Genomic DNA, 27693 nt, shown 5'->3' with positions numbered 1-27693 from the left:
ATAACCTCTTTTGAAGTCTTCTTTTGAAGTCGGTTAAAAAACAATTGCTTTTTTTCCTGGGTCAAGCGTGCGCCCCAAAGTTGGTAAATCCTACATAGGTTAGGTCACTTTCAAATTTATTTTAAGCAAGCATATTTGTTTCTTTTTTTTTTTGAGAAACCCTTCAATTGGCCCCCCAACTAATTTTGGTACAGGGCCCCTCCAAGACACGCTACGCCACTGACGGATAGCTTATATGGAAAAAAACGAACAATAAATTTGTTATAGCCTTTTGTGGCGCCGTTTTTTGTTTGTTAATTAACGTAATTAAAATTATGCCACCTTCTAAATTATAATGAAAAACAATTTCCATATTCGTCTCTAAAACTCGCAAAACTTGAAATTAGCTTGACTGATTTGAATATTTTTTTGTTGTGTTCGCCTTAATGCAGAAAATCTACTTATACTATGAAAATATAGGAGAATCTCACTATTTAGATAATAATTATGTATGTCGTTAACTAACCATCCCAATTATGTTGAACTTTATAAAGAGACTAAACGTACCCAGAAAGACTGGTTTACTAAATATATTAAGTTTTATAGTTATACTAAAGTATTGTGTTGCCCTTAAGTTACAAAAAAACATAAATTTGTTCTTTTTATGTGATAACACTGAGCTCATTGACCGGGCATCTTGTTTATTTGAGTTTCAGGATGAGTGCATTGATTTTAGAGTGCTGTTTGATTTTGTTAATTTCGTAACATGTTTTGCCATTGTTTTATTTATTTATTTTTTATTTTAATTATGCTAAAAAATGTTTAAATGTATTAATTACCGTGAATTCATCTCAAAAAATGTGATGGATAATGACCGTTGCTTTTATATTAAGTTTTCAACTTTACATACTACATAAAAAAATAATATAAAATAATGAACATAACCTCACGTTTCAAGGTTTGTAAGCTGTGAAAAAAACAGAACCTACAACCTAAGGGCTCCTTCGCACGAGAGTTAAAAAAGCGATGCGTTGAAACCCAGCTTAGCCAGGCGTAGCGTATAGTATGATGTCTATTTCGCCCAAAATTGAAAAAGCAACACTGCTATTTAAAAAATCGTCGAGTTTTAAAAACGTTGCCGTGCGAACATTATACTTGGGAATGCATTATTGTTGTATTTAAACGCTTTTTTAACGTCCGTTAAAAAAAACTCTCGTGCGAATGAGGGCTTAGTGAAACACAAAATTCGACTTCACGGTAAACAGTTTTGTTACCAGTAACAACTTTTTCTACTCGTACTTAAGACTACGTATAAGTATAACCACACCATATTTGTTTGCATGTTTATGTATTTAGAGGTTGTTGAATCAGTGGATTTGGTTAATCAGAACAAAATGAAAAGGGATCTGACTACCTTTTCTAAAATTATTACCTAACCCTCGCCGACGTAGATGTTTTTATCGCGAAAACTTACCCCATAATTTAAGCAGCTTCACATTAGATTTTTGTCCAATGTTGCTATATAAATTGCTACTGTCCAAGCGGACGACTACGCGGGTTGCGGGGCGCGGGGACTCCGCGCCGGCCCGTCGTGCCAGCGACCGACGCACGAACACTTCGAAATTGACTCGCACGGACTGTGTGCGCATACATAATACATATTGTTGTTTGGTCTTTTATAAAATTAAAATAAAATTCACGAAGAGAACCAGTATTTATTTATATTATATTTACACCCATTAACACATCACTATTTTTGGTCCTTCGCCCTTCTAACTTTGTGGATTTGGAAACAAGCCATACGACAAACAAGAAAGGATTTCTGCAAATGGGAATACCTACAACACACAGCTGTGAAGAATTACGAGAAGAGCACCGCGGAAACAAAGGACGAGGGACACGATACTGAGTGAGTTCGTTCCATTTTCCTTCTTATTTTTCCGTCTTCCTTGCGCCTTCCTTTCGATTTTTCAAAATTAGAATTTCTTCACACGCTTAAGCTAATCATTATTACGTATTAAACTTACATCTAATTCTTATAATAATCATAATCTTCATAGGTACTTAAATACTTTAATTGAGAATTATAATAATCTTTCATTATGCTCCAAGCTAAATTTTTTAATTAATTGCTTGCTTATTCATTCAATATTACACGTGGTTAACTACCTACACGTATTCAACTCGCTTCGACCGCTCGGCCGCTCGGCCGCTCGGCCGCTCGGACAAAAAACCGGTTCCTTATCGCTAGCGACGTAGTTCTCATACCTATCTTGTAGTCATTTTGCATCGTAATAATATAATATGAATGCATCAAATAGGTAACTACTCATCACGCGCGGCTTTTTAGCTGTTTTTCTTTTAAGATAGACATATATTTAAGCTATATAGTAATAGTTTAGATTTTTATAACCTACAGTAATGCTTTTTAGTGTTTATAATTTTATCTTTTACGCTTTTATAAATAATAAAACACTGTGATAGCTCTTAGCATAGTCAACACTAGCATTTAACATTTAAGAATTTAAATTTTAAATATTTTATGCACATCATTAGAGAACCTATATGGTTCTAGCTTTTAGCTAAGTTTTTAGTATATTGTTTTAAACACATTTTTTCTAAATTATACCTATTAAGCTGCAGCAAGTATTTAATATTTGTAGATTGATTACTTGAGTAAATAATTAATGGTTCAATTAATTTAAATTATCTTTAATTTGAGATTTTTTTTAATTTATTGTTTTTAAACTTTGATTTTTTTTTCTAAAAATGGGTGATGCAAAAATAAAAGAATTGACAAAACTTCGCGGTAGTGTTAAGGGGAAGCTAACAATTTTTCAAAATTATTTAAGCAGCTTTGATGATAGTAATCATGATGATTTAACTGAAAATCAGGTTAATGAGCTTGAGTGCCGGTTAAATAAAGTAGACAGCTTGCATGTTGAATTCGATAAATTTCAGACGGAACTCGAAATGTTATCAGAAGATCCAAGTCAACTATTTTCTGAGCGTGAGGAATTTGACCAAAAGTATTTTTCATTGGTAGCATCCGCAAGAACAATTATGAACAGGAGCAGACGTCAACTGCATCGGAGACTTTCTGTGTCCGAGACTAGTGAAGGGAGCGTAAGCAGAGATGGAGGGTTTCGAGATTTCGTTCGTTTACCTAAAATCTCCCTTCCCTTCTTCAATGGTGAAAAAATGGAAAATTGGCTGGAGTTCAGAGATACCTACCTGTCTATAATTCATAATTGTTCCACCATTGGTAATATCAATAAATTTCACTATTTAAGAGCAGCATTAAAAGGCAGTGCCTTAACTGTAATACAAAGTCTTGAATTCACAGCAAAAAATTATGACGTTGCTTGGCAATTGCTTTCTAGTAGGTACGATAACGAACGCATTTTAGTAAATATACATGTTAACGCTTTATTAAATTTCACACAAATTCAAAAAGAGTCTGGTAAAATATTAAGAAATTTAGTCGATACCGTTAATCGAAATTTATGTGCATTAAATAGTTTGGGTCAACCCACCGATCATTGGGATACCTTAATAATACATTTAATGAGTAGGAAGTTAGACAGTGTCACCTTTCGTCACTGGGAGGAACACCGGAATTCAATAACGACTTCACCAACATTAAAACAATTTTTAACTTTTTTAACAAATCGAGCAGACTTGTTAGATACAATACAGTTGGAAGATACAAAAAGAGAAGATACATCACAATTAAATCATTTCACACAAAACACAAAAAACACAATTTACAACAAAACAAAAAACACAAAAAATGAAATTTCATGTCCTATGTGTAAACAAAATCATTTTTTATTTAGCTGTGCGGAATTTCGAAAGTTAAGTATTAATACACGGTTAGAAAAAGTAAAGGATTTTGGAGTCTGTAAAAATTGCTTACGGCCTGGACACAAAGACAGATTCTGTCGATTAACTCACTGCAAATACTGTAATTTGAAGCACAGTAGTCTTCTACACAAAGATACTGAACAGGAAACTGTCGTAGCTTTGTCGTCATCTATAAAAGCTAGTGACAAGCCTCTTACATTACTTTCCACAGCCTTGGTGAACGTGGTCGGCGCGGACGGCAGATTGCACACCGCTCGCGCTCTTCTTGACAATGGTGCTACTGCGCACTATGTCACACAACACCTCTGTGAGAAGCTGGGTTTGGCACGAAAAAACGTAAGCTCCACTGTGACAGGTATTAATAATCAATTATCCTACAGTGCAGAGTCTTGCACCTTACCCATCGAGTCATATTCGGGTGATTACAAGGTTACTCTAGAGTGTCACGTATTGCCTCAGATAACCAACACATTGCCATCTTGCAACATAAATAGAAGGTCTTTAAAAATACCTTCTCATATTCAGTTAGCCGATCCATCATTCCACATTTCGTCAACCATTGATATCTTGATTGGAGCTGATGTCTTCTGGGACGTGATGTGTTCAGATTTCATCGATCTCGGTAAGCAATGCCCAAAATTGCAAAAAACGAAACTTGGTTGGCTTGTATCAGGCACAATCAAGGCACACACAAAATTACACACAAACAACGCACATCATTCGTCTTGCTTTTTTACTCAGCGCGATGATGCCTTGCTAACACGATTTTGGGAAATAGAATCAGTTTCGTCTAAGTATAACTTAACACTAGAAGAGCAGGCGTGTGAGAAGAGTTTCGCAGAGAATACTCGACGCGACATAAATGGTCAATTTATAGTCACTATACCCTTAAAAGAGTCGCCCGATGTTCTCGGCGATAACTACTTCTCAGCACGAAATAGATTACTAGCGCTTGAGCGTAGATTTAACCGCGATACTCTTTTAAAAAAGAGATACTTAGATTTTCTAAAAGAATATAAAAATTTAGGTCACATGAGTGAATCATCAAAATCTACTGAACCTATTTCACAAAACCGGTACTACATTCCACATTTTCCTATTATTCGGGAAAACTCAACAACGACGAAACTTCGCGTAGTTTTTAATGCCTCTGCGTCATATAAGGGGAAGACCTTTAATGACATTCAAATGGTAGGTCCTGTTGTCCAAGACGACTTACTCTCAATTTTATTAAGATTTCGCCAACACAAATACGTTGTTTCGGGAGACATTGAAAAAATGTACAGGGCAATTTTAGTCGAGCCATCACAACGTTCACTTCAACAAATTTTATTTCGATTTGATACAAGTGAACACATCAGAACATTTACGTTAAACACTGTTACTTACGGTACAGCATCTGCACCGTACCTAGCTACTAAATGCTTAGTTTCGTTGGCAGAGCAATGTTCAGATCCTATTGCAAAAACAGCTATTGCTAGGGACTTCTATGTAGATGACTTTCTTAGCGGTGGCGATTCTATAGAATCAGTCATTGAACTTTGCAAACATGTTAATAAGACCTTACTGTCAGCGCAATTTAGGCTACGTAAATGGCAATCAAACAATTCCGAAGTTTTAAAATCATTAGTTAAAGATAACTCGCTTGAACATAATATTACTGTAAACAAAACTTTAAATCTAGATGAAACTTTACCTTGCAAAACACTTGGGCTTCAATGGGATTGTAATTCAGATAATTTATTATTTACAATAACTTTAAATACTCAAACAAAAAAAATCACTAAACGTAAAATTTTATCTTTGATAAGTCAAATATTTGATCCCCTTGGCCTTTTAGGACCTTGCACTGTTCAAGCTAAAATGCTCATGCAAAAACTTTGGATTGATAAATGCGGTTGGGATGATGAAGTGTCAAAAGAAACACAGAATATTTTTTTAAATTTTATAGATTCTCTTGATTCTCTTAAATCACTTCGTATTCCACGTTGGGTCTGTAATAACAACATAAATTTATTAGAATTGCATACCTTTTCAGACGCATCAGAGCGCGCTTACGGAACGTGTATCTACGTAAGAACGGTCGACGCAAACGGCACTGTACATATTCGCCTTCTAGCTTCTAGAAATAAAGTGGCGCCTCTAAAACCTACCACAATACCCAGACTGGAGCTTTGTGGTGCGGTTCTAGCCACAAGACTTCATGCTAAAGTGATTTCATCACTGACACTTAAGGTACATAATTCTTATTTTTGGACTGATTCCACTATCGTGTTGGCATGGCTCAAAACTCAGTCAAATCAGTTAAAAACGTTCGTACGAACTCGAGTGGGTGAGGTTCAGGACAGCACTGCGGGTCACAGGTGGAGCTACGTTCCATCAAAAGAAAATCCTGCTGACTTAGTTTCTCGTGGAGTTGTAGCGAACAGCATTAGCTTATGCAAACTATGGTGGTCTGGTCCAGATTTTCTTAAGTCTAAAAATATACAATTTCCAGTAATACCAAACACACAGTCGTTTACATCAAATATACAAACACATACACAATTAGAATTTTTATTACACACCACAGTTACACAAAATAACAACACAAACTTTATACATGAATTCACACAAAAACATTCGAATTACACACATTTAATTAGATCATTTGCATATATACAGAGATTTATATACAATTGTAAAAATCCTAATACTAAATTTACAAAATCTTTATCTACAATAGAGTTAGAAAATTCTGAAAATTACATATTACAATTTGTTCAACAAATTATGTTTGCTGAGGAATACATATTATTAAAGGCAAATAAGCCTCTTCCTAAAAACAACAGGCTAAAATCATTAACTCCATTCATGGACTCAAATAATTTAATAAGAGTTGGTGGTCGTCTAAGCAATTCTTGTTATACATTTGATGTCAAACACCCAATTTTATTATGCAGCAAACATAATTTGACACAAATAATTTTTCAAAAAGAACACATAAAACTCATGCATGCCGGACCTCAGCTTCTATTGTCTCATATTAGACAAAAATATTGGCCACTGGGGGGGAGGAACCTTGCTAGACGCGTCGTGCATAGCTGCGTACGTTGCTTTAGATTTAAACCTAAACCATTACAACCCATCATGGGTGACCTACCCAAAGATAGAACACAGTTAGAGTATCCCTATTTACATTGCGGTGTTGACTATGCCGGGCCAATTTTGATCGCCAATCGTAAGGGTAGGGGTGCAAAATTGACCAAAGCTTATATAAGCGTTTTTGTCTGCTTTGCAGTTAAGGCTGTACACTTGGAGCTCGTCACAGACCTTACTAAAGAGGCCTTCCTCGCTGCATTCTTTAGGTTTATCAGTCGCCATGGAAAGCCATTGACTGTGACGTCAGATAACTCCACAACGTTCCTTGGAGCCAGTAACGATATATCCAACTTTTTCACACATCTGTCCGAAGACATTAAAGCTGATTTGAGTACCCATGGAATTAATTTTAAAACCATACCTCCTTATACTCCTCATATGGGCGGACTATGGGAGAGCGCGGTCAAATCGGTAAAGCATCATTTAAAGCGGATTTTAAATTTAACACACTTAACCTATGAGGAGATGGCAACATGCCTTGCTCAAATTGAAGCTATCCTTAATTCCAGACCGCTGACACCTCTTTCTTCCGATCCTTCAGACCTCTCATGTTTAACTCCAGCTCACTTTCTAATTGGACGACCACTTTTATCTGTTCCTCGTCCTCCTGTCAGCGACGCCAAGCTCAGCGCCTTGGACCGCTACCAGAGGATTGAGAAGCTGAAGCAACACTTCTGGGATCGGTTCTCAATAGAATATATATCTCTTCTTCAGCAACGTACCCGATGGCAATCAGCGAGTCCGGATTTGCAGCTGGGCAGCTTGGTTCTTATTAAGGAAAGGGGCCAGCCGCCTCTTCTGTGGTTGCTCGGACGAATAGTCAAGTTGCACTCGGGCAGAGACGGAGTTTCGCGAGTAGCCGAGATCCAGACCAGGAGAGGCCTAATCACTCGGGCCTATAATAACATCTGCCCACTGCCTATTTGACAGCCTCGGCTTGGGCGGGCAGGATGTCCAAGCGGACGACTACGCGGGTTGCGGGGCGCGGGGACTCCGCGCCGGCCCGTCGTGCCAGCGACCGACGCACGAACACTTCGAAATTGACTCGCACGGACTGTGTGCGCATACATAATACATATTGTTGTTTGGTCTTTTATAAAATTAAAATAAAATTCACGAAGAGAACCAGTATTTATTTATATTATATTTACACCCATTAACACATCACTAGCTACGAATGAGTTGGATTCTATTTGAAAAATTTTCGACCACAAAATATTAACCTAATATCGCTTGCTTTATTCATAAATTGTGATTTATTTTCCACAGCCTTGAAACGTTTTTGCAGTTTTGAAACTGAAAATAAAAATTTAATATTTTAGACGTCATAATAGTAATTACCGTGTATATTACTGAATTAATATTAATTACTGTTCCTCTTGTCGTAAAAGTTAACAACTACAAGTTTTTACACAGCTTTTGTTTTAACACAAATATAAATCAATTTGACGGCCTCCATGGCGAAGTGGTATGCGCGGTAGATTTACAAGACGGAGGTCCTGGGTTCGACTCCCGGCCGGGCTACTTGAGGTTCTCTTCATTGGTTAAGGTCTGGCTGGTGGGAGACTTCAACCGTGGCTAATTACCACCCTACTGGCATATAGGACTCTACAACATACAATTGCAAAGTTGAGTTAACATCTCCTGAGGATGCTCCGGTTTCGGGGTGAAACGTACGTAGAGAGTATTTTGTTGGGCTTGGGTAACGTCGTTCTGTCGTCGGATTTTCGGGGATGATAGCAAAATAAATAAATTATTATTTATTCATGATGAACTTCCGCATAGTAACGCCTGCTTCTATCCAAACATTTTATTTTTAACACAATATAACAATCCACCACAAATAATAATAATTAGACACAAAAACTAACTGAAAACTCGAACGGGTTTTCTTATCAAAAAAATTGCAAAATGCACGCGTTTAGTAATTTGTGTGGCGGCGACGCAAACGAACGAGTAAAGCTCGCTAAATTAGCACTATATTGAGTCGTAAGTGTGCGTATTAGGCAACAAGTAGACTAAATGCTATTTCAAAGGTGTACACAAATTTCAACACTCATCATCATCATATCAGCCGATGGACGTCCACTGCAGGACATAGGCCTTTTGTAGGGACTTCCTAACATCACGATACTGAGCCACCTGCGTCCAGCGAATCCCTGCGACTCGCTTGATGTCGTCAGTCCACCTGGTGTGGGGTCAGCCAACACTGCGCTTACTAGTGCGGGGTCGCCATTCCAGCACTTTGGGACCCCAACGTCCATCGGCTCTTCGAACTATGTGCCTTGCCCATTGCCACTTCAGCTTCGCAACTCGTTGAGCTATGTCGGTGACTTTGGTTCTTCTGCGGATCTCCTCATTTCTGATTCGATCACGCAGAGACACTCCTAACATAGCTAGTTCCATCGCCCGCTGTGTAACTCTGAGCCTTCTTCAACACTATATAAAGGTAAATAAAGGCTGACTACTGGTGCGGGGCTGACTATTGGGTCCTTTGCCCTACTTATCATCAAAAAAATCATCGCCTGAACAGTACTTGCGAACTGTTTCGATTTTTTTTTATAAGAAGTATATTATATTACCTAGTTTATTGCCTACAAGAATAGTTCACCTTTAGTAGTCAAATAAATATATGTATAACTGCCATAGATGGATAAGTAAATGGATTCTTAAAAGTTTCATCACTTTAAGGTCCTGACATCAATTAAAAAATCACCAAGGTCGTTTTATTTAAAAAAAATGTAATTTATTCCAAAATCATCATCAATAAATCTACACATTTAGAAGATTAATCTTAAAAACTTGACTTTGGAAAGGAAAACCAGACTAACATTTACTAAAGTCAACGAATTTTAATTTGACCAACTTTGAAACGCAGATGTGATATATTGAGTAACTTTTGTAACGATATCTTGTAATATTAATCTTTTTGAGACATAACAATTTTAATTTTTAAATATTTTTTGACAATACGAACAAAAACGCCATGATGTTCTATATTTTATCTGTGTCATGACGTCACTCACGTAAGCCCGTAAGCTCTATAAAAACCGTATAATTAAATAACAAGACCGAGAGAACAAAAAAATCTTAGTTTCACGTTTATTCCTCTAGTGACATCAAGTATATATATATGACAATATCATCGTGTCGTCGACGTCACGAAAATATTTCGGAACCTTATTAATTTTACTACATGAAATTAATAATGTAGGTATAAATTAAATTTGATATGAGTCAACTACCCTATTTGTAATATTATATTTAATCTTTAATTTAACTCTTATAAAGCTGTTTTTTCTAAAAACTATAAATAACTTTAAACCGAGTGGTCCGATTTTTATAATTCACTATATTGAAAAAACCTTATTTTATAAAATTTAAATTGGTGGCTGTTTACTCATTGGTTGTAATGTTAGACCACGCCAGAGTAGTTCGTTTTTGATATTTTTTTTTATTGTATAGGGTTCAACCAACGTCGAAATTGGTTCCATATAATTTTGAATAATAGTTCCTATTCTAAGGGTGGGAAATTAGGGGTACCCTTATGGTACGAAGCCACATAATATAGGATGGACCAATGAGTAATTTCGTAGGTAAGTATTAATATAATATAATCTACTAGTAGGACATACGAGCAAGTAGGAAACTGTAGAATGTGCTCTGATTTTTCTTTTTAAGTTTCCTCCACTAGGCCACTAAATAAAAGTAGGTAAATAAAAAACTAATTATATAAGGCGGAACTGGTAATTATATGCTAAATAAGGTACACAAGTTACGAATGTTACTGCTTATTGTATTATTTTTTCTACACATTATATGTATGTTATATTTTTTTCATATTCGTAAGATATCGCGGAATCTTTAAAGTATATAAGACGTTATTGTAGTCTGATTTATCTTTTTAAATTTACATTTTTGTTGTAGCTTACCGTCTTAATACACGAGAATAAGTGATTTAGTTTGAATAAGAATTTCGAAGTGGTGATACTTTTATTGTAAAACCAATTTTATTTTATAACAATGTAAGTAAACTATAGAGATATTTACCTCTAATAAATATGTACATACCTCTAATAAATAGCTATAATCTATGCTTATTTATGCCATGGCATATCGCTTGACCGGCTGGACTGATTTTGTTAATTCTCTAATCATAGTTCCATTGTGTTTGTTATTGTTAGGAAAAGGTTCTTATGAAAAAAAAGATTAAGTAAGTTTTTTTACCTAATACCAGTGTGAACTCAATGTTCATAGTTAAGATAGGACAACGTCTGTCGGGTCAGCTACTCGTATTTAATTATAGATTCCATCCAGTAAAAAAATATTAATCTACTGGATCAAGAACAATAGTAAGATTTTTTATTTATTTTGGTAGAATTACGAAGTTTTTTGTTTAAGTAAACATAGTAAATTTTAGCTTTAGCGTGTAAAACACATATTTTCATACGATATTTTAATTATATAGAAATAAACACTCGAAAGAAGCCAAGAATTCAAGAAGTACGCCTACTATTATTTAAAAAGCAATTGCGTCTGAAAACATAATTGCCATAACCTTCTAACTCATTGTAAATTTAAAACTACCTGAAACTTTGTATTTGTTTTAACTTTTAATGTATAATTTACAGCAATGGCCTGAATTATATATTATTACTTTTGTAGGAGGCTCTATCTATAATTGTCAAAAAACGCATCAGAACACGTTGATCATGCATTTGATTTACCATGAATTTGTTTATTTTATTACACTTACCCCACAGAACAGAGAATAGAAAGATAGAGTCTTTACAAGCCGCGCGAAGAAGCTAGTAAAATCCATAAAAAAGTCACCTGTCTTCTTGCACGCCACTTCCACATCAACTTCGTCGTTATCAACCCATATACGGCTCATTGCTGAGCCGTATATGGGCAAGTCTCCTCTCAGAATGCGAGGGGTTAGGCTAATAGTCCACCACACTGGCCCAATGCGGATTAGCAGACTTCACACACGCAGAGAATTAAGAAATTCTCTGGCGTGCAGGTTTCCTCACGATGTTTTTCCTTCACCGTTTGAGACACGTGATATTTAATTTCTTAGACTTTTTTCATAATTTGTATTTCAAGATTTAACACTAACAACAATTACGTAAATTAATATCATAACAGACTAATAATAATCAATATTTACCTAAAATAATAATCCATATTATTTTTTTAGTTTTTGTAAACAGTTTCTAAAATATTTAAAAACATAAGACGCCGTTGAATATTGGAAATTACTGATGGGACGCTTTGTGTCGTACTGACTCGAGAATGTATTCGTTTTCGAATTTGTATCTGGAATGGCTACATCACTGCCGTGTTCCGTGCGCTCTATCTGCCTTATTCTTTAATCTGTGACTTACCCAAGAATGTACCTTCTTCTTTAATCACATATCTATTGATGAAAACTGCTTTTAAATCTCTAAGGATCTAAGCGTATTTACAAATGCGGGAAACGTTAGTTTTATACACTACTTCGACGAGTACGTAAAAGACAAAGACCAAGACAATAGTTTACGATTATGTAAAGAAGATTACTATTAGAGTTCGGTAATACAATCAACGACCTTCTTGAAACAGTTGGTGTTGAGTAAGCGTCAGTCATAGTCAGGGATCCCTAGAACATTTTGTACACCTAACAAGCTGACTTTTGTGATGAAATGAAAATTTCAGAGCGTCGGAACGAGAAAATGTACCACGCAATTTGTAGGACAATGTGGCTGTTAAATTGTGTATTTTATTTAGAATTTTTGTCTGTAGAATTTAAGTCTAATTAGTATGTACACACGTGAATAATTATTACCTTAATGAGTTAATTGTATTTCTCATATAAGCGAATTTAATGTAATTCTTTTGAGAAAATAAAGATCTTAAACCAGGAAATTGTATTACTATTAATTTAAGCAACAGTAAAAATACAGCTGGTTAGTAACAACTTTTAATAGCCTCGTTATTGATACAAGTTGGGAGGGTGGAGTAACAAAAGTTGTTACTAACCGGATGTTTTTTTTTACTGTTACTTAATTAATAGATATACAATTTAACAGCCACATTGTCTTACAAATTGCGTGGTTCATTATCTCGTTTCAACGCTCTGAAATTTTCATTTCCTAGTAACTCAGTTAGCTGCCAGAATCTAGAATTTTCGTGAATAAAAAATTGTCATCTCATCGAAATGAAGCTACTCACGAAAAATTAGCTTGTTACTAATCAGATGCACAAAATGGTCTGGGGATCCCTGACTATCAGTAGGTAGACATCCGGATCCGATTCACGGGTCACTGGGTGACTCGGGCACACTAGTGTCAATTTACAATTTTGACAATGTGAATTGAAACATTTTTATGAGATTCACAATGTAGTCTTTCGTAATATCGTTCACCCATCCAAATACTGTCTTGGGTCAACGTTGCTGATTAAAAAGCAACAGGTCACGTTTCGATTGGACCGTAAACATGGCGTTTTAAATTTCCGCGCGTCATTATTATTAGCAATTTATTCGTCATCACTGTCATCGATTAGCAAACAATGAAAATTGCTCAGGTGAAAAGTCAAGGTGTTGAAGCGAATTAAAAGTTTTAATTAAGGGGCGGATTGCTATGTTAGTAAACACTATATTATTGTCTATTTTTTTTAATTTAAAAATTGGCTATTGTTCTATTGAGCTATTGTTCTTTAGGTTCAAAATAGGTGGAATATGCCACTTAATGGCGAGTGCAAACCAATTTCCTATTGCACTATTATTTGGAGCATGTCAGTATAAACGACCTACAATATCCTGAAAGTTATCTGAAAGATGCACGAGAAAGATCCGAGACTTATTCGAGTATTCTTGTTATCTACTTTTAGCACACTCAGAAGTGATAACAAAAATAAGAAAACTAATGTCGAATAAAGGTATGATTCACAACATTTGTCAGGATAACTTAATTAACAAATCAAACTGTAACCCCAATAAGACCCTAGAATGGCAGAGAATGACCTTGAGTTAAGTCACGCACTTGTGAACGTTGTGTGTAGGGTTAAAGGCGCCTTTGACAGATATCTAACACTCCCCTTTTCCACTCAAGTCACTCTCCCCGCCTATCCCAAGTAACCCATAAAGAATTACACAACTAGAGACGTGGACAGCTCGAACGCCACGAGCACGCTGAAGCCGTCCGTACCGTATATATTCTTTTTTATAACTTTTCCTGCTTCTGATGATATCTGAAAATGGTATTTGTTATTCGTAAATTAAAGAAACAAACCATAGCAAAAGTTTTTATTTTACTCAAAATGAATTTTTATTGTTTACTATATTTTATAATTTAGGTAAATAATATATTATGCATTTATGCAGTTGTTTTTCTGTGCACTAACTGCGGTTTATGTTCCCCATTGGTTAAGCTAGATTCCTTATATTATTATACGCATAGCTAAGTAAAAAATATCTAATCTGCTATTTCGATTTAGACATGACAAAATATGTATACATATTGTATTTACAAGAATTGCTCGTTTAAATATGTTATATATTGTGCTTGTGATTTCACCGATAACCAGATTTTTCAGATCTATACCTACTTATTAGCTGCAAATAGCTGTTTATCTCGTTACTTGTGTCTAATTCAAGAGTGGTTCTGCTAATTCAAAGTAAAAAATACTTAATAACCTCACTTTTGCGAATAAAATATTAGTAATGTAGCACGCTTCCCCTTAACAGTGATTTTAATTTATTTTGAACCAAAACAGACACAACGCTGAAATTATAAAAAAGTGTACTTAAACAAAATCAATATCACTTTCGAGTAGTTTTATCATTAGTGGTGGACGGAGGACGACAGCTCGAATAGGATATTTAAAAAATATTGGTAAGGCAAAATAAAACAAATACATAGTTAATTATATAAAAAGTGTTAAAGTTACTTATTTTACTTACTATAACGAAAGTATTAAGCAGAAGTTACAATGTGTACTTCTTATCTAGGAATCTTTTTGAGACACAGAACTATGTTGCTTTTTTTAACAAATTTCTCAAGTAATCTTATTTTTGCCGCTAATCAACAACAAGGGCAGCACATTTTTTCTCATAAAATATAAGCCTATTAAGTGTAGTCCAAGTGAGGCACCAGTGCATTTTTTGTAGCCTTCCGCCTTCAAAATGATCAGTAGGTAGAAACTACTAGTATTATAGCCGTTATAGCCCAGTGGATATGACCTCTGCCTCCGATTCCGGAGGGTGTGGGTTCGAATCCGGTCCGGGCATGCACCTCCAACTTTTCAGTTGTGTGCATTTTAAGAAATTAAATATCACGTGTCTCAATCGGTGAAGTAAAACATCGTGAGGAAACCTGCATACCAGAGAATTTTCTTAATTCTCTGAGTGTGTGAAGTCTGCCAATCCGCATTGGGCCAGCGTGGTGGACTATTGGCCTAATCCTTCTCATTCTGAGAAGAGACTCTACGACGACTAGTATTATATATCTTGCTTTTTAGTTTCGTGAGTATCTACGTTTATGTTTTGAAGTTTCCTCCTGATTTAGACTCCTGAAGTCTTGGTTTTCAACATTTTTAACACTAACTTATTTGAAAGCCTCCGTGGCGTAGTGGTGTGCGCGGGGGATTTACAAGATGGAGGTCCTGAGTTCGATTCCTTGCCTGGGCCGATTGAGGTTTTCTTAATTGGTCCAAGTCTGGCTGGTGGGAGGCTTGCGCACGGCCGTGGTTAGTTAGTAGCTACCGACAAAGACGTACCGACAAACGATTTAGCGTTCCGGTACGTTCGTATAGAAACCGAAAGGGGTGTGGATTTTCATCCTCCTCAAGTTAGCCCGCTTCTTTTTTAGATTGCATCATCACTTACCATCAGGTGAGATTGTAGTCAAGGGCTAACTTGTAATAAATAAAAAAAAAGAAATTAAAAATTTGTCCTTTTTTCGTACAGCAAAATGTCGGTCGTCGAGGACATCCAGCCATACCAACTGAGTGCTACGAGACTGGTCTTCTACCCCCTCGTCCTGGTCGCCACTGGCCTGTGGCTCTTCTACCGATGGCAGCAACAGTCCAAGTTATATAAATTAGGGAACAAAATTCCCGGACCTCTCGCTCTGCCTATTCTTGGCAACGCTCTGTTGGTTTGGGGGAAATCGCCTGAACGTAAGTTTTATTCATAATAGATTCAAAAGAATTTTAATATCAAATACTTAACAACAACTAATACTTGACGGCCCCTTGGCGCAGTGGGTAGTGACCCTGCCTTCTGCATCCACGGCCGTGGGTTCGATTCCCACAACTGGAAAATATTTGTGTGATGAGCATGGGTGTTTTCCAGTGTCTGTGTGTATTTATACATTATATAAGTATTTATATGTAGTATATAATTGTATATTAATATTATAATATCAACTATCTTAGCACCCATAACACAAGCTACTCTGTATGCTTACTTTGGGGCTAGATAGTGATGTGTATTGTTTAAGTATATTTATTTATTTATTTATTTATTTATTAAAAAAAAAAACAAGTAAACCTCTCCCAAAATTCAGGGCTTCGCTCTTTATAGTTTAATGTCAGTGTTTATCGAAAAGTTGCCGGAAACCTAAACTGTCTGCCAACTAGATATTTGACGTCTAAAATTAACTAGTTGGTGTAAATTAATAAAATTAGGTTTTACTAGCGGACGCCCGCAACTTCGTCCGCGTGGAATTTACTTTTTTACAAATCCATGGATTTTTCGGGATAAAAAGTAACCTGTGTGTTAATCCAGACTATAATCTATCTCTACTTCAAATTTCAGGTGATTCGGTTCAGTAGCCGAGGCGTGAAAGAGTAACAAACACTCATACCATCAAAATCACAAGGTTTTCGTAAATCTCGTGAATCCATGGATTTTTTCGGGATATAAATTAATACAGAGTAAAATCTATTTCCACTCCAAATTTCAGCCAAATTGGTTCAGTAGTTGCGGCGTTAAAGAGTAACAAACATCCAAACATCCATACATACTTGTGCGTTTATAATATTAGTAGGATACCTGCTAGACTATTTGTTGCAATCTTGAAAAATTTTCTTTATTCTTATAGAGCTAATCAGGGTCGCCATAGAATACTCAAACTATTACGGCAATGTGGTCCGAGCCTGGTTGGGATCTAAGCTCCTCATTTTCTTGACGGATCCCAATGACGTGGAAGTCATTCTCAACAGTCAAGTTCATATTGACAAGGCTACGGAATACAGATTCTTCAAGCCCTGGCTTGGTGAAGGGCTACTTATCAGCTCAGGTAAATTTATGGTTTTTGATTACAAAACGTTTGATATTATCATCAACAGCATCATCATCATTAACCTATATTCGGCTCACTATTGAGCACGAGCCTCCTAATGAGAGTCCACCTCGCTGCTGGTTCAATGCGGGTTGGCAGGTTTCCTCACGGCGTTTTTCACAATTTGAGACAAGTGTTATTTAATTACTTAAAACGCACATAACTGAAAAGTTGGAGGTGCATGCCCCAGACTGGATTCGAAGTATGAACCTACGCCTCCTTATCGAAGGCAGAGGTCATATCCACTGGGCTATCGTATATCTTATCGATATTATCGACAGCATATTGTTAATGGCCTATTTCAGAGTCAGGCCTCTCTCCATATAATAGAGGGGTGTTAGCTCAGTTGATGTTCGAATCTGTAACGATCATTATCGAATGTTAATGATAATGACCGATGGCTTAACGTGCTCTGCTAAGCACGGCAGCGTTATCAACACCAAGTAAGTTACTGCAGGCAGATCGTGAAAACTTGTAAGAATGAAAACTCGGTGTTTTCCGACCCAGATACTCCAACGAGGTAGTATAGTAAAGTGTATACGATCACAATATAATATTGATTTGATTTAATATTCACTTTAAAACAGTTCCCCGAGCGTAAACATCTGCATAAGTGTTAAAATGATTATGTTAGAATATCTAGACTTGGCCTTTTTCTTTTAGGTTATAAATAGGCATCCCCAACATTTAATCAGCTTCTTTAATGAAATTCGTGAAAATATCAATCAATCCATGTCAGATATTTCAGTTTTTGTTGTTTTAAACAGGTGAAAAATGGCGTTCTCATCGGAAAATGATTGCTCCCACATTCCATATAAACATCCTCAAATCATTCGTGAACGTGTTTAATCAAAACAGCAGAAGTGTCGTCGACAAAATGAAGGGGGAAATGGGAAAAGTCTTCGATGTTCACGACTACATGAGCGGAGTCACTGTTGATATACTTTTAGGTAAGAAGGAAACTTTATTCAATGTTTACTGTAATATACTTTTGTTAGCTACTTGTACCTTGGACATAGTTTATATTCATGTAAAAAGAAAAACAAATCCACAAAAACCTGCACGAATTATTCACATGGAGTTAATTTATGAAGCATTCATAATTAAGTATATTGCGTTGCTCAAGCTTATTTATTAATTAATACCTATTTGTTTGTTGTGGTTGTAATAGAAACAGCGATGGGCATCACAAAGGAAACTCAAGACGAGTCTGGATTTGATTACGCTATGGCTGTGATGAAGTAAGTTTTCATCAAAATTCAATTTTCTAGAATACACATAGCAACTGCTTACAATTGTTATTTTATTATCTGGTTATTGTTTTTGGCTACGAATTGTGAGATCCTATCTTAGAGTAGGGTCATCATCTATATTATCAGTCAATTTGGCCCTTAAGACTTTACCTAGTTTGAGGACCAGGACGTCATTGAAAATCTGTTCTGAGTATTTTAAATAAACATTTCTTATTCTTATTCTTCTTACTGAACGTCTACCCCTGTATGGACATCTTAAGACCACGGCCTCGTGACGATGGATGCTAGCATATAGATCCCCTAGATAGCATATAGGGTCCCTGTAACCTACTTAATGTCGTCAATCCATTTAACACTGAGCTTTCTGGTGCGAGGTCATTCCAGCACTTTGGGTCCCCAACATCCATCAGATATCTAGTAGTACAATAGACTTAGTACAAAAAGTTATCCTTTCAAGAAATTCTTCTTGAAGCCCAAAATTACCTGATTATGAATTATCATACAAAATACTCAAAATCTATTTATTTTTAGGATGTGCGACATTATTCATCAAAGACACTACAAATTCTGGTTGCGTTTTGATGCTATTTTCAAATTCACCTCATTCTTTAAAAAGCAGAAGAAACTATTGGATATTATTCACGGTTTAACAAGCAAGGTAACTATTTCAGCTATTTTTTTTTTATTCTTTACAAGTTAGCCCTTGACTACAATCTCACCTGATGGTAAGTGATGATGCAGTCTAAGATGGTAGCGGGCTACTTTGTTAGGAGGAGGATGAAAATCCACACCCCTTTCGGTTTCTACACGGCATCGTATCGGAACGCTAAATCGCTTGGCGGTACGTCTTTCCACGGCCGAAGCCTCCCACCAGCCAGACCTGGACAAATTAAGAAAATCTCCATCTGCCCAGCCGAGGATCGAACCCAGGACCTCCGTCTTGTAAATCCACCGCGCATACCACTGCGCCACGGAGGCCGTCATAATATTTTCATTATATGTACCACATTATCATTCCTAATAGGTATTTTATGCTTCCGTACACAAAAATGATATGTAGATACCCACTTACTTATTTATTATTACACATAGTAGCATTTTTTCCATGTAATGTTAACACAGATTATTTTAATTTATCTCTAGATTCATCGGCTACGGAAATGTTAACATAGTTATCTACCTGCAAATCTGAATTTATTTTTATTATTTTATTGCAGTTGGATTTACATTTTAATGCAATTCCTTTTTCCTTGCAGGTTATTAAAAATAAAAAGGAGAAATATATACAAAACAAAGCCCAAGGAATCATTCCACCGACAATTGAAGAATTATCCAAAGAGAATGATGATGACACTGGTCTAGCAAATAATGCGAAGACATTGGCCGACACTGTGTTCAAGGGTTACCGTGATGATTTAGATTTCAATGATGAAAATGATGTCGGTAAGTAGATCAAATATATACATACTCGTATACCTATAGAAGACTAGCCGATGCCGCCCTCGTAATCTATACTAATATTATAAAGCTGAAGAGTTTGTTTGTTTGTTTGTTTGATTGAACGCGCTAATCTCTGGAACTACTGGTCCGATTTGAAAAATTCTTTCAGTGTTAGATAGCTCATTTATCGTGAAAGGCTATAGGCTATATATTATCTCTGTATTCCTACGGGAACGGAAACCACGCGGGTGAAACCGCGCGGCGTCAGCTAGTAGTTATGATAAAGTGTTAAAGGCTTACAAATAAAGTGGTTGTCTAGTGGTAAAAACGAATTTCAAAATCGGTTTAGTAGATCCAGGCATTACCCCCTAACTTTACTCCTTTAAATTAGCCATTTACTACAATCTCACCTGATGGTAAGTAATGATGCAATCTAAGATAGAAGCGAGCTAATTTGTTAGGAGTAGGATGAAAATCCACACCCCTTTCGGTTTCTACACGACATCGTACCAGAACGCCGGGTGGTAACTAGCCACGGCCAAAGCCATCCACCAGCCGAATATTTGTATAAGAGCAAAACCGAGCATATACATAAATATTTTTATATTGGGTACCTAAAAATAAATTGTCACAAAATCTGTTGAATTTCGTTTACTAACAATAATAATAAATATTTGATCAACAGGTGTAAAGAAACGTTTAGCTTTCTTGGATCTCATGTTAGAATCAGCTCAAAACGGAACAAACCAGATAACGGACCATGAAATCAAAGAAGAAGTAGATACTATTATGTTTGAGGCAAGTTTTTGAAATAATTAAAAAACATGTAGTAAATATTAACACAAACGTTATCTTTTAAATAAATGTATAATATTTTAATTTTAATTGTTGTCATTTATAGGGTCATGACACTACTGCAGCTGGATCAAGTTTTGTCCTTTGTCTACTCGGTATTCATCAAGAAATTCAGGTAAAAACTATAACACATTCTAGATCTCAGTCCGTCGTTTTGGTCCTCAAATAAAAGACTTAAAAATCTTCATTTGAAGTACAAGTAAAAGTACCTCTCGGTTGTACAAGACAAAAATCAATCGGATTTGTAAAAGTTAATAAGAATTAGTAGTATATTCTAAGGTCATATCCATTGGGCCATCACTGCTATCAGGTATCAATAGTATCAGAATCAATCAGTAGGTATATCTAATCTATCAATCTATGTTACATTAATTATTTCAGACGAAAGTGTACGATGAAATCTACTCAATTTTCGGAGACTCCGACCGTCCCGCTACCTTCGAAGACACCCTTCAAATGAAGTATTTGGAGCGAGTGATTTTCGAGTCACTGAGGATGTACCCACCAGTTCCGCTGATCGCTAGAAAATTAAACCACGACGTTAAGATTCGTGAGTATATTAGAATGAGTTTTATTTTCACTTAAAATTCTAGAATATTATTTAATTGGCTTGTACCTATCGGTGTTGAAACAACTTAACATCTCGAAGAGACTGTTCACCACCTGTCTTCAGAGGATCCTCGAGTACTTCGGCTACATTGCCAGGAGAGACGTAGACAACTTGGAGAAAGTAGTGATCACTGGCAAAGTTAAAGAAAGAAACCTCGAGGACGTAGCCCGATGCGTTGATCAGACCAAATCCGCGTCACTCTCGACACTAAGGTACACGAGGCTCTGCAAGTCGCAAAAATCCGAGCCACATGGTGCGACATCGTCAAAAAGCAAGCTTGTGTTAGGGGTCACGACCCTCAGTAATGAGGAAGATACTGCATTTGGAAGGCGAACCCGACATTCAATTAGATTTTGAAATGCAAAAATGTTACGAAAGCCAATGTTAACAGCATAATAAAATTTGCACGTCGATTTCTTCCTATTTTTTGTTTTCGTAAAGTCTAACTCTACAAGGTCTAATTGAATAGTTGTAGTTAATTTCAAAGTAGCTGTAGGTATTTATTTACCCTGCTAAGATTCGCAGTGGCTATGTGATTTGCTTGCTTTGATGAGAAATACGGAAGAAAATAAAGCCAGTATAAAAGACGAAAGAGCCAAAAATATTGTTTCAAACGGGTTGCATATATTATTATAATTATTATATCAAAATTTGAGCTCAGACCATGTCACTTTTGAATTTTTGAAGCGTATAGGTATACCTATATTTAGATAAAGTAAAACTTGAGTCATTTCATACAATTATGGACGCTTTATTAACCGTGAAATGAGTGTCTCGTTAAATATAATACAAAAATCACGTTGCAGCCCCGTGAAGCGCATTTGCGCAACTCACTGCAATTTAGTATACCTAAAGATTAAAAATTTAACGAGTGTATGTCACGCCCTGAGCATCATTAGCTTTATTAAAGGCCGATGGACGTCCATTGCTGGACATCTGCCTCATGTAAGGACTTCCAAATACTCTCGAGCCGCCAGTATCCAGCGGCTTCCTACCACCCGTTTGATATCACCGATCCACCTACACTAAGACTAGGGGGGACTAACATTGGACATTCTGTATGTAAAATACAGATGAGAAACGAAATTGAAAATGTTATTTGAGAAATTGCAGGGCATGCACCTCCAACTTTTCAGTCGTGTGCATTTTAAGAAATTAAATATCACGTGTCTCAAACGGTGAAGGAAAAACATCGTGAGGAATGCATACCAGAGAATTTTCTTAATTCTCTGCGTGAAGTCTGCCAATCCGCATTGGGCCAGCGTGTTGAACTATTGGCCAATACCTCTCATTCTGAGAAGAGACTCGAGCTCAGCAGTGAGCCGAATATGGGTCGATAATGATGATGATATGTAACCACAGACAGGTTACACAATTTGAGGAGCAGAAAAATGGGGCAAAACGGTTATGCAATGGTATACAAGTCATATACAAAGGAGAAGAGGAAGGCTGAAACATAGATGGGTGGACGAAATAAGACAGGTGGCAGGGGGCAATTGGGTAAATTTACAAGGGTGGAAGATTTGTTAAAAAGTGGTATTTGTCCTAAAGGACAATCAGACAAATTCTGAATAATGGCTTTTATAAATTCAAATTCATTTATTTCAATTAGGCTTAGTTTAAAGACACTTTTGAAACGTCAAGTTAAGTCTTGATTTAATGGTGGTAATTAAAGTCGAAAACTTAAACTTAAAGTTAAGAGGGTCCCAAACGCACCTTGGTCCAAGAACAGCCCGCAATAAAGCCCTCAGCCAAGCCAATTATAATAAAAAAACCAGTATGTGAGCATATGCGAGGTTCTCATTAATGAGTATTACCACAAAACACTGTATCTCAAGATACAATGTAATGTCGTTGTGGTTAAAAGCATTATTCCATTGTATTTTCAGCAAAACACTGTATCTGAAGAACATATACATTGATAAGTTGTAGCGGTTATAAGCATTATTCCGTTATATATTTCAGCAACCAACGGCTACGTGCTCCCAGCTGGCGCCACTGTTGTCATCGGCACGTACAAGATTCACAGGAACCCTAAATATTACGCGAACCCCACAGTGTTTGATCCTGATAACTTCCTGCCAGAGAATACTCAAAACAGACATTACTACAGCTACATTCCGTTCAGCGCTGGACCCAGGAGTTGCGTAGGTGAGTATCCTTATATTAAGTTCTTTGACGACAAATATCAGATGTTGAACGGGCCTGACGGCTTTTATATCTACAGACATTTAGCGTGCCAGACACGTGCCGTGGCAGACAAAATAATATTAGTCAGTGTTTATTAACGTATCTAGATCTATCGTAACGCGGCCGCGCAGACGTTGACAGACACGGGCCGCGCCCGGCCTGTATTCGCGGAGAAAATATTTTGTCTGTGCGATTCATGTCTGTAGAGTTTTTTTCATGAAACCTGAACTAAAATTGACAGCGCCTTAGATAAATGTCAATAAGACCGCCATTATCAAATGACAATGAGCGCCATTAAGACATTAGCGCCGTCTGTTTAAATCAACGGACCTTAACATACTCTTCGAGGCATGGGGGTGTAACATGTATGAATTCGAATCCGGTTCGGGGCATGCACCTCCAACATTTCAGTTTTGTGCATTTTGAGAAATTAAATATCACGTGTCTTAAACGGTGGAGGAAAAACATCGCGAGCAAACCTGCATATCAGAGAATTTTCTTAATTCTCTACATCTGTGACTGCCAATTCTCATTGGGCCAGCGTGGACTATTGGCCTAACCCCACTCATTCTGAGATGAGACTCGAGCTCAGCAGTGAGCCGAAAATGGGTTGATAATGATGATGACTTAAGAGTATAATATTTTTTAAAAGGGAATATTGACCGAAAGACGTGGAATGTTATATATAAAGTTACTAGGGATGTAACTTTATAGATAAATAGGCATAGTTAGTTATATTATGTAAGAAAGTATGTCTCCAATTTTTTAAATAGAATATTTGATATTTCAAATTATGGAAAAACTTAATATACAATTAAAATATTAACAAATTAATCGTTCAATACGACAATAGCACGCAAACTCGTGCTGACATAAAAAATATGTTGATTGAATAATCGATTAATTATTATTGATCAATTATCATGTACCTAAAACAATTAATGCTGTAAAGTGTTCCAATTTTTATGATTTTTAAAACACAATAACAAACTAATTATATACCTATTTTCTATCAAGTTTAAAAACTTTTCCATCGGTTTTGAAAACTTACAATTTTTTAAGATAATAAATGGTATCTTGAAAACCGAAATGTACGAATATTATATGTAAAATATATTACAGTAATTAATCAGTGTTCTTACATGTACAACAGTTGACAGTTTTCGAATTCGTCTCTATTACTCTCTATCTAACACGATGCTAAAGATAGAGACGAATAGAGACAAATTCGTGACACATTGACGAGTTATCATAATATATTTATAAATTAAAATAAATGTAGGTATATTTGACATTTTAAATGTCTCTAAATAATTGTATTAATATTTTAATTTGTATCGCATAATAGGTCGCAAGTACGCCATCTTGAAATTGAAGATCCTATTGTCAACGGTATTGCGGAACTACAAAATGGTGTCAAACATCACTGAAGACCAATTCGTCCTCCAAGCGGACATCATTTTGAAAAGAACTGACGGTTTCAGAGTTCAAATCGAGCCGAGACAGAAAGTTCCATCCTCGGCTTAAACTAAAACTTCCAAAGACTAGTTTCAACGATTCAAGCGGTATTTTGTAACGATATTCTTATAACTCAAAGATGTGAGTTTCGAATTCGTCTCTATATATCTCTCTATAGTAGTATATATATATAATATCGTATTAGGCAGGTATCGTATTTAACTATAGCATATATCTATAAAATATCGTATTATACAGGGAGATATATAGACGAATTCGAGATTCACACTGTCAAGTTATAAATGTATTGTTACATAATTGCACTACAGATTCTCCAAGCATATGAAATGTATAAAAGACGAGTAGATATTAATGCTATATTTCTATATTCAATTCAGAATATATGCCATTGTGTGAATTGGATATAATATTTTGTGGAAGTAAGAATGATTTTGTTATTTAAATATTTATTATTTGGTATGTTATTTATATGTATTATATATAGTAAAGTGTATGTATACCTAATTCGGTACTGGGAGATTTTTTGCCCTATTATACCTATATATCATGTTATAATCGCAAATGTTCACAAAATAATTTATAATTAATTTTAACTCATTTTATATAGCATACGGTAAATAATAAGCTTAATATAGGGATACAATGTACGAGTACATCAAAATCATCATATTTTATCATACTCAAATATGTTAAAAATATAATAATATTATTATTCTTGTTAATAATATAGGTAGTTTTTATACAAATATGTATTATCTATGATTATATAACTGACGTACTTAATTATTTTTCATAAAAGATATTATATTATATTGTCTCTATCAGATATTATATCTTAATGTGTATCAAGATACTTATTTATATTATATTATAGAAGTGAAACATTTGTGGTTTATATAAGGTTTATTATTTGTAAAAAACATAAAATACTTATATACCAACCTATTTAAGCTATGAACCTATTTATAATAATTGATAATTAATTAATTTGTCACCAAAGGTGTTGTTTTAATAAAATAATTCTTTATAACATGAAATTCTTTTTATTTATCTTGAAAATTACATTATACAATTAACATAAGCAATTGTTTTTACATGCCTTTAATATAAAATTGATTTATTTTTATGTAAAATTAGGCTATAATTATAGCCTACTCATGAAATATAGCAATATGTATATGAGTACTATGTATTTTAATTGCTATATTATTTACTAGCCGACGCCCGCGACTTGTCCGCGTGAAACTCGACTACCCATAGCCTACCCCTACCCCTACCCTACTCCTACCTACCCCTACCCTACTTTTCTGGTTGATTTTTTACACCTTGTGTCCGAAAAACCCAAATATCTTACGGAACCCTCTTTTTTTCAAAATAAAATGTAGCCTATGTTACTTGTGGATAATGTAGCTTTCGAATGGTGAAAGAATTTTTAAAATCGGTCCAGTAGTTGTTGAGCCTATTCATTACAATCAAACAAACAAACAAACAAACAAGCATACAAACAAAGTTTTCCTCTTTATAATATTAGTATAGATGATATACATTGCTATTATCTGCGAATATTCGACCATTTTATGTGACAACGTCACCCAGATCGATAGACAGTTATTATTAACTTATTTATTCAAAGTAAACAATACAATAGTATCTGTCAAAAATAATAACTAGCACTGTCATTAAATAAGAACACGTTTTTACAACATCTTGTTCTAATATAAACACTAAATCTTTCTTAGAATTAAAAAGAGAAACTGTTAATAGTCAAGTAAATGAATTATTAAGTTACAATCAAAATTAACATCGCTGAACACAAAACAAATAAAATAAAGGTAAATTATGTATTCTTATTTTTTAAATAGTTATTTGTTTTCTTAATGAAATAACATTAATTACGTTTATTCATTCATTATTTCAAAGCTTTACAGTAAATGTAATTTCACAGATATTTGTTGACACTCTCAAAACTGTACTTATGTACAGTACTATTTTTTATTATACCTAATAATTTTACAAAATTATTACATAACTATGCGTTTTAACATTATAAAACAAAATTTTGATTAAAGCATAAAACATGAAAAAGGAATAGGTAAAATACGAATTTAAAATAATGTACAAGAAATCTTTCAAATATCAAATGCTCTAACTGCAAGTTATTTTAAAAGCTAAATTTAGCGATTATTAAAAAGCTACCGTTAGGCTTCTCATTAGTATTAATAATTATAATATGCCAGGTCATATATTTGTCAGGTCGGGACATTATCGGGATCAGAATATTTCAGGAATATAAATTTATAAAAAAATTAATTTATTTAAAATTAAATGCTGTTCTCCATGAAAAAAATATTGAAGATTGAAACATTATCACAGAAAAGATAAAGCTAAGCAGCCATAAAAGGTAATGTTAGTAAATGAAATTATAAATATTATACCCTTATTAAACATAACGCCATGCTTAAGGGATAACTTGTAAAGAATTGAAAAAATAATTGAAAAAAAATACATCTGGAATCAAGCAGTTCATTTACATTTGCGGTCCGGTCTGGAC

General features: G+C 35.2%; 2 protein-coding genes across 5 annotated transcripts; both read left to right on the top strand.

Moving 5' to 3' along the window:
* Positions 1–1517: 1517 nt before the first annotated feature.
* On the top strand, positions 1518–8112 carry LOC128198158 (uncharacterized). 3 transcript variants are annotated; one of them, XM_052882030.1, is made up of 3 exons: positions 1518–4201; positions 5885–6081; positions 7127–7845. In XM_052882030.1, the coding sequence occupies exons 1-3, from the start codon at positions 2749–2751 to the stop codon at positions 7220–7222; spliced, it is 1746 nt and encodes a 581-aa protein (XP_052737990.1). In that variant the 5' UTR covers positions 1518–2748; the 3' UTR covers positions 7223–7845. The 3 variants fall into 3 exon arrangements, with proteins under 3 accessions (XP_052737990.1, XP_052737989.1, XP_052737988.1); XM_052882029.1 differs by having other exon boundaries at positions 1536–4201; positions 7702–8112; XM_052882028.1 differs by lacking the exon at positions 5885–6081 and having other exon boundaries at positions 1536–4201; positions 7127–8112.
* A 2773-nt stretch (positions 8113–10885) lies between these two features.
* Positions 10886–26876, top strand: LOC112046013 (cytochrome P450 4g15). Of its 2 annotated transcripts, none has more exons than XM_052882092.1 (12): positions 10886–11012; positions 15938–16149; positions 17076–17273; positions 18083–18265; positions 18487–18556; positions 19100–19226; positions 19825–20011; positions 20694–20806; positions 20910–20978; positions 21245–21413; positions 23439–23624; positions 25012–26875. In XM_052882092.1, the coding sequence occupies exons 2-12, from the start codon at positions 15942–15944 to the stop codon at positions 25188–25190; spliced, it is 1689 nt and encodes a 562-aa protein (XP_052738052.1). In that variant the 5' UTR covers positions 10886–11012; positions 15938–15941; the 3' UTR covers positions 25191–26875. The 2 variants fall into 2 exon arrangements, with proteins under 2 accessions (XP_052738052.1, XP_023938225.2); XM_024082457.2 differs by lacking the exon at positions 10886–11012 and adding an exon at positions 14761–14864 and having other exon boundaries at positions 25012–26876.
* Positions 26877–27693: the final 817 nt, after the last annotated feature.

The sequence above is a fragment of the Bicyclus anynana genome, chromosome 6 (genome assembly GCF_947172395.1).
Source record: "Bicyclus anynana chromosome 6, ilBicAnyn1.1, whole genome shotgun sequence".
Lineage (NCBI taxonomy): Eukaryota > Metazoa > Arthropoda > Insecta > Lepidoptera > Nymphalidae > Bicyclus > Bicyclus anynana.
The sequence above is the reverse complement of the archived record's forward strand: the minus strand, read 5'-3'. Positions and strand labels throughout refer to the sequence as shown.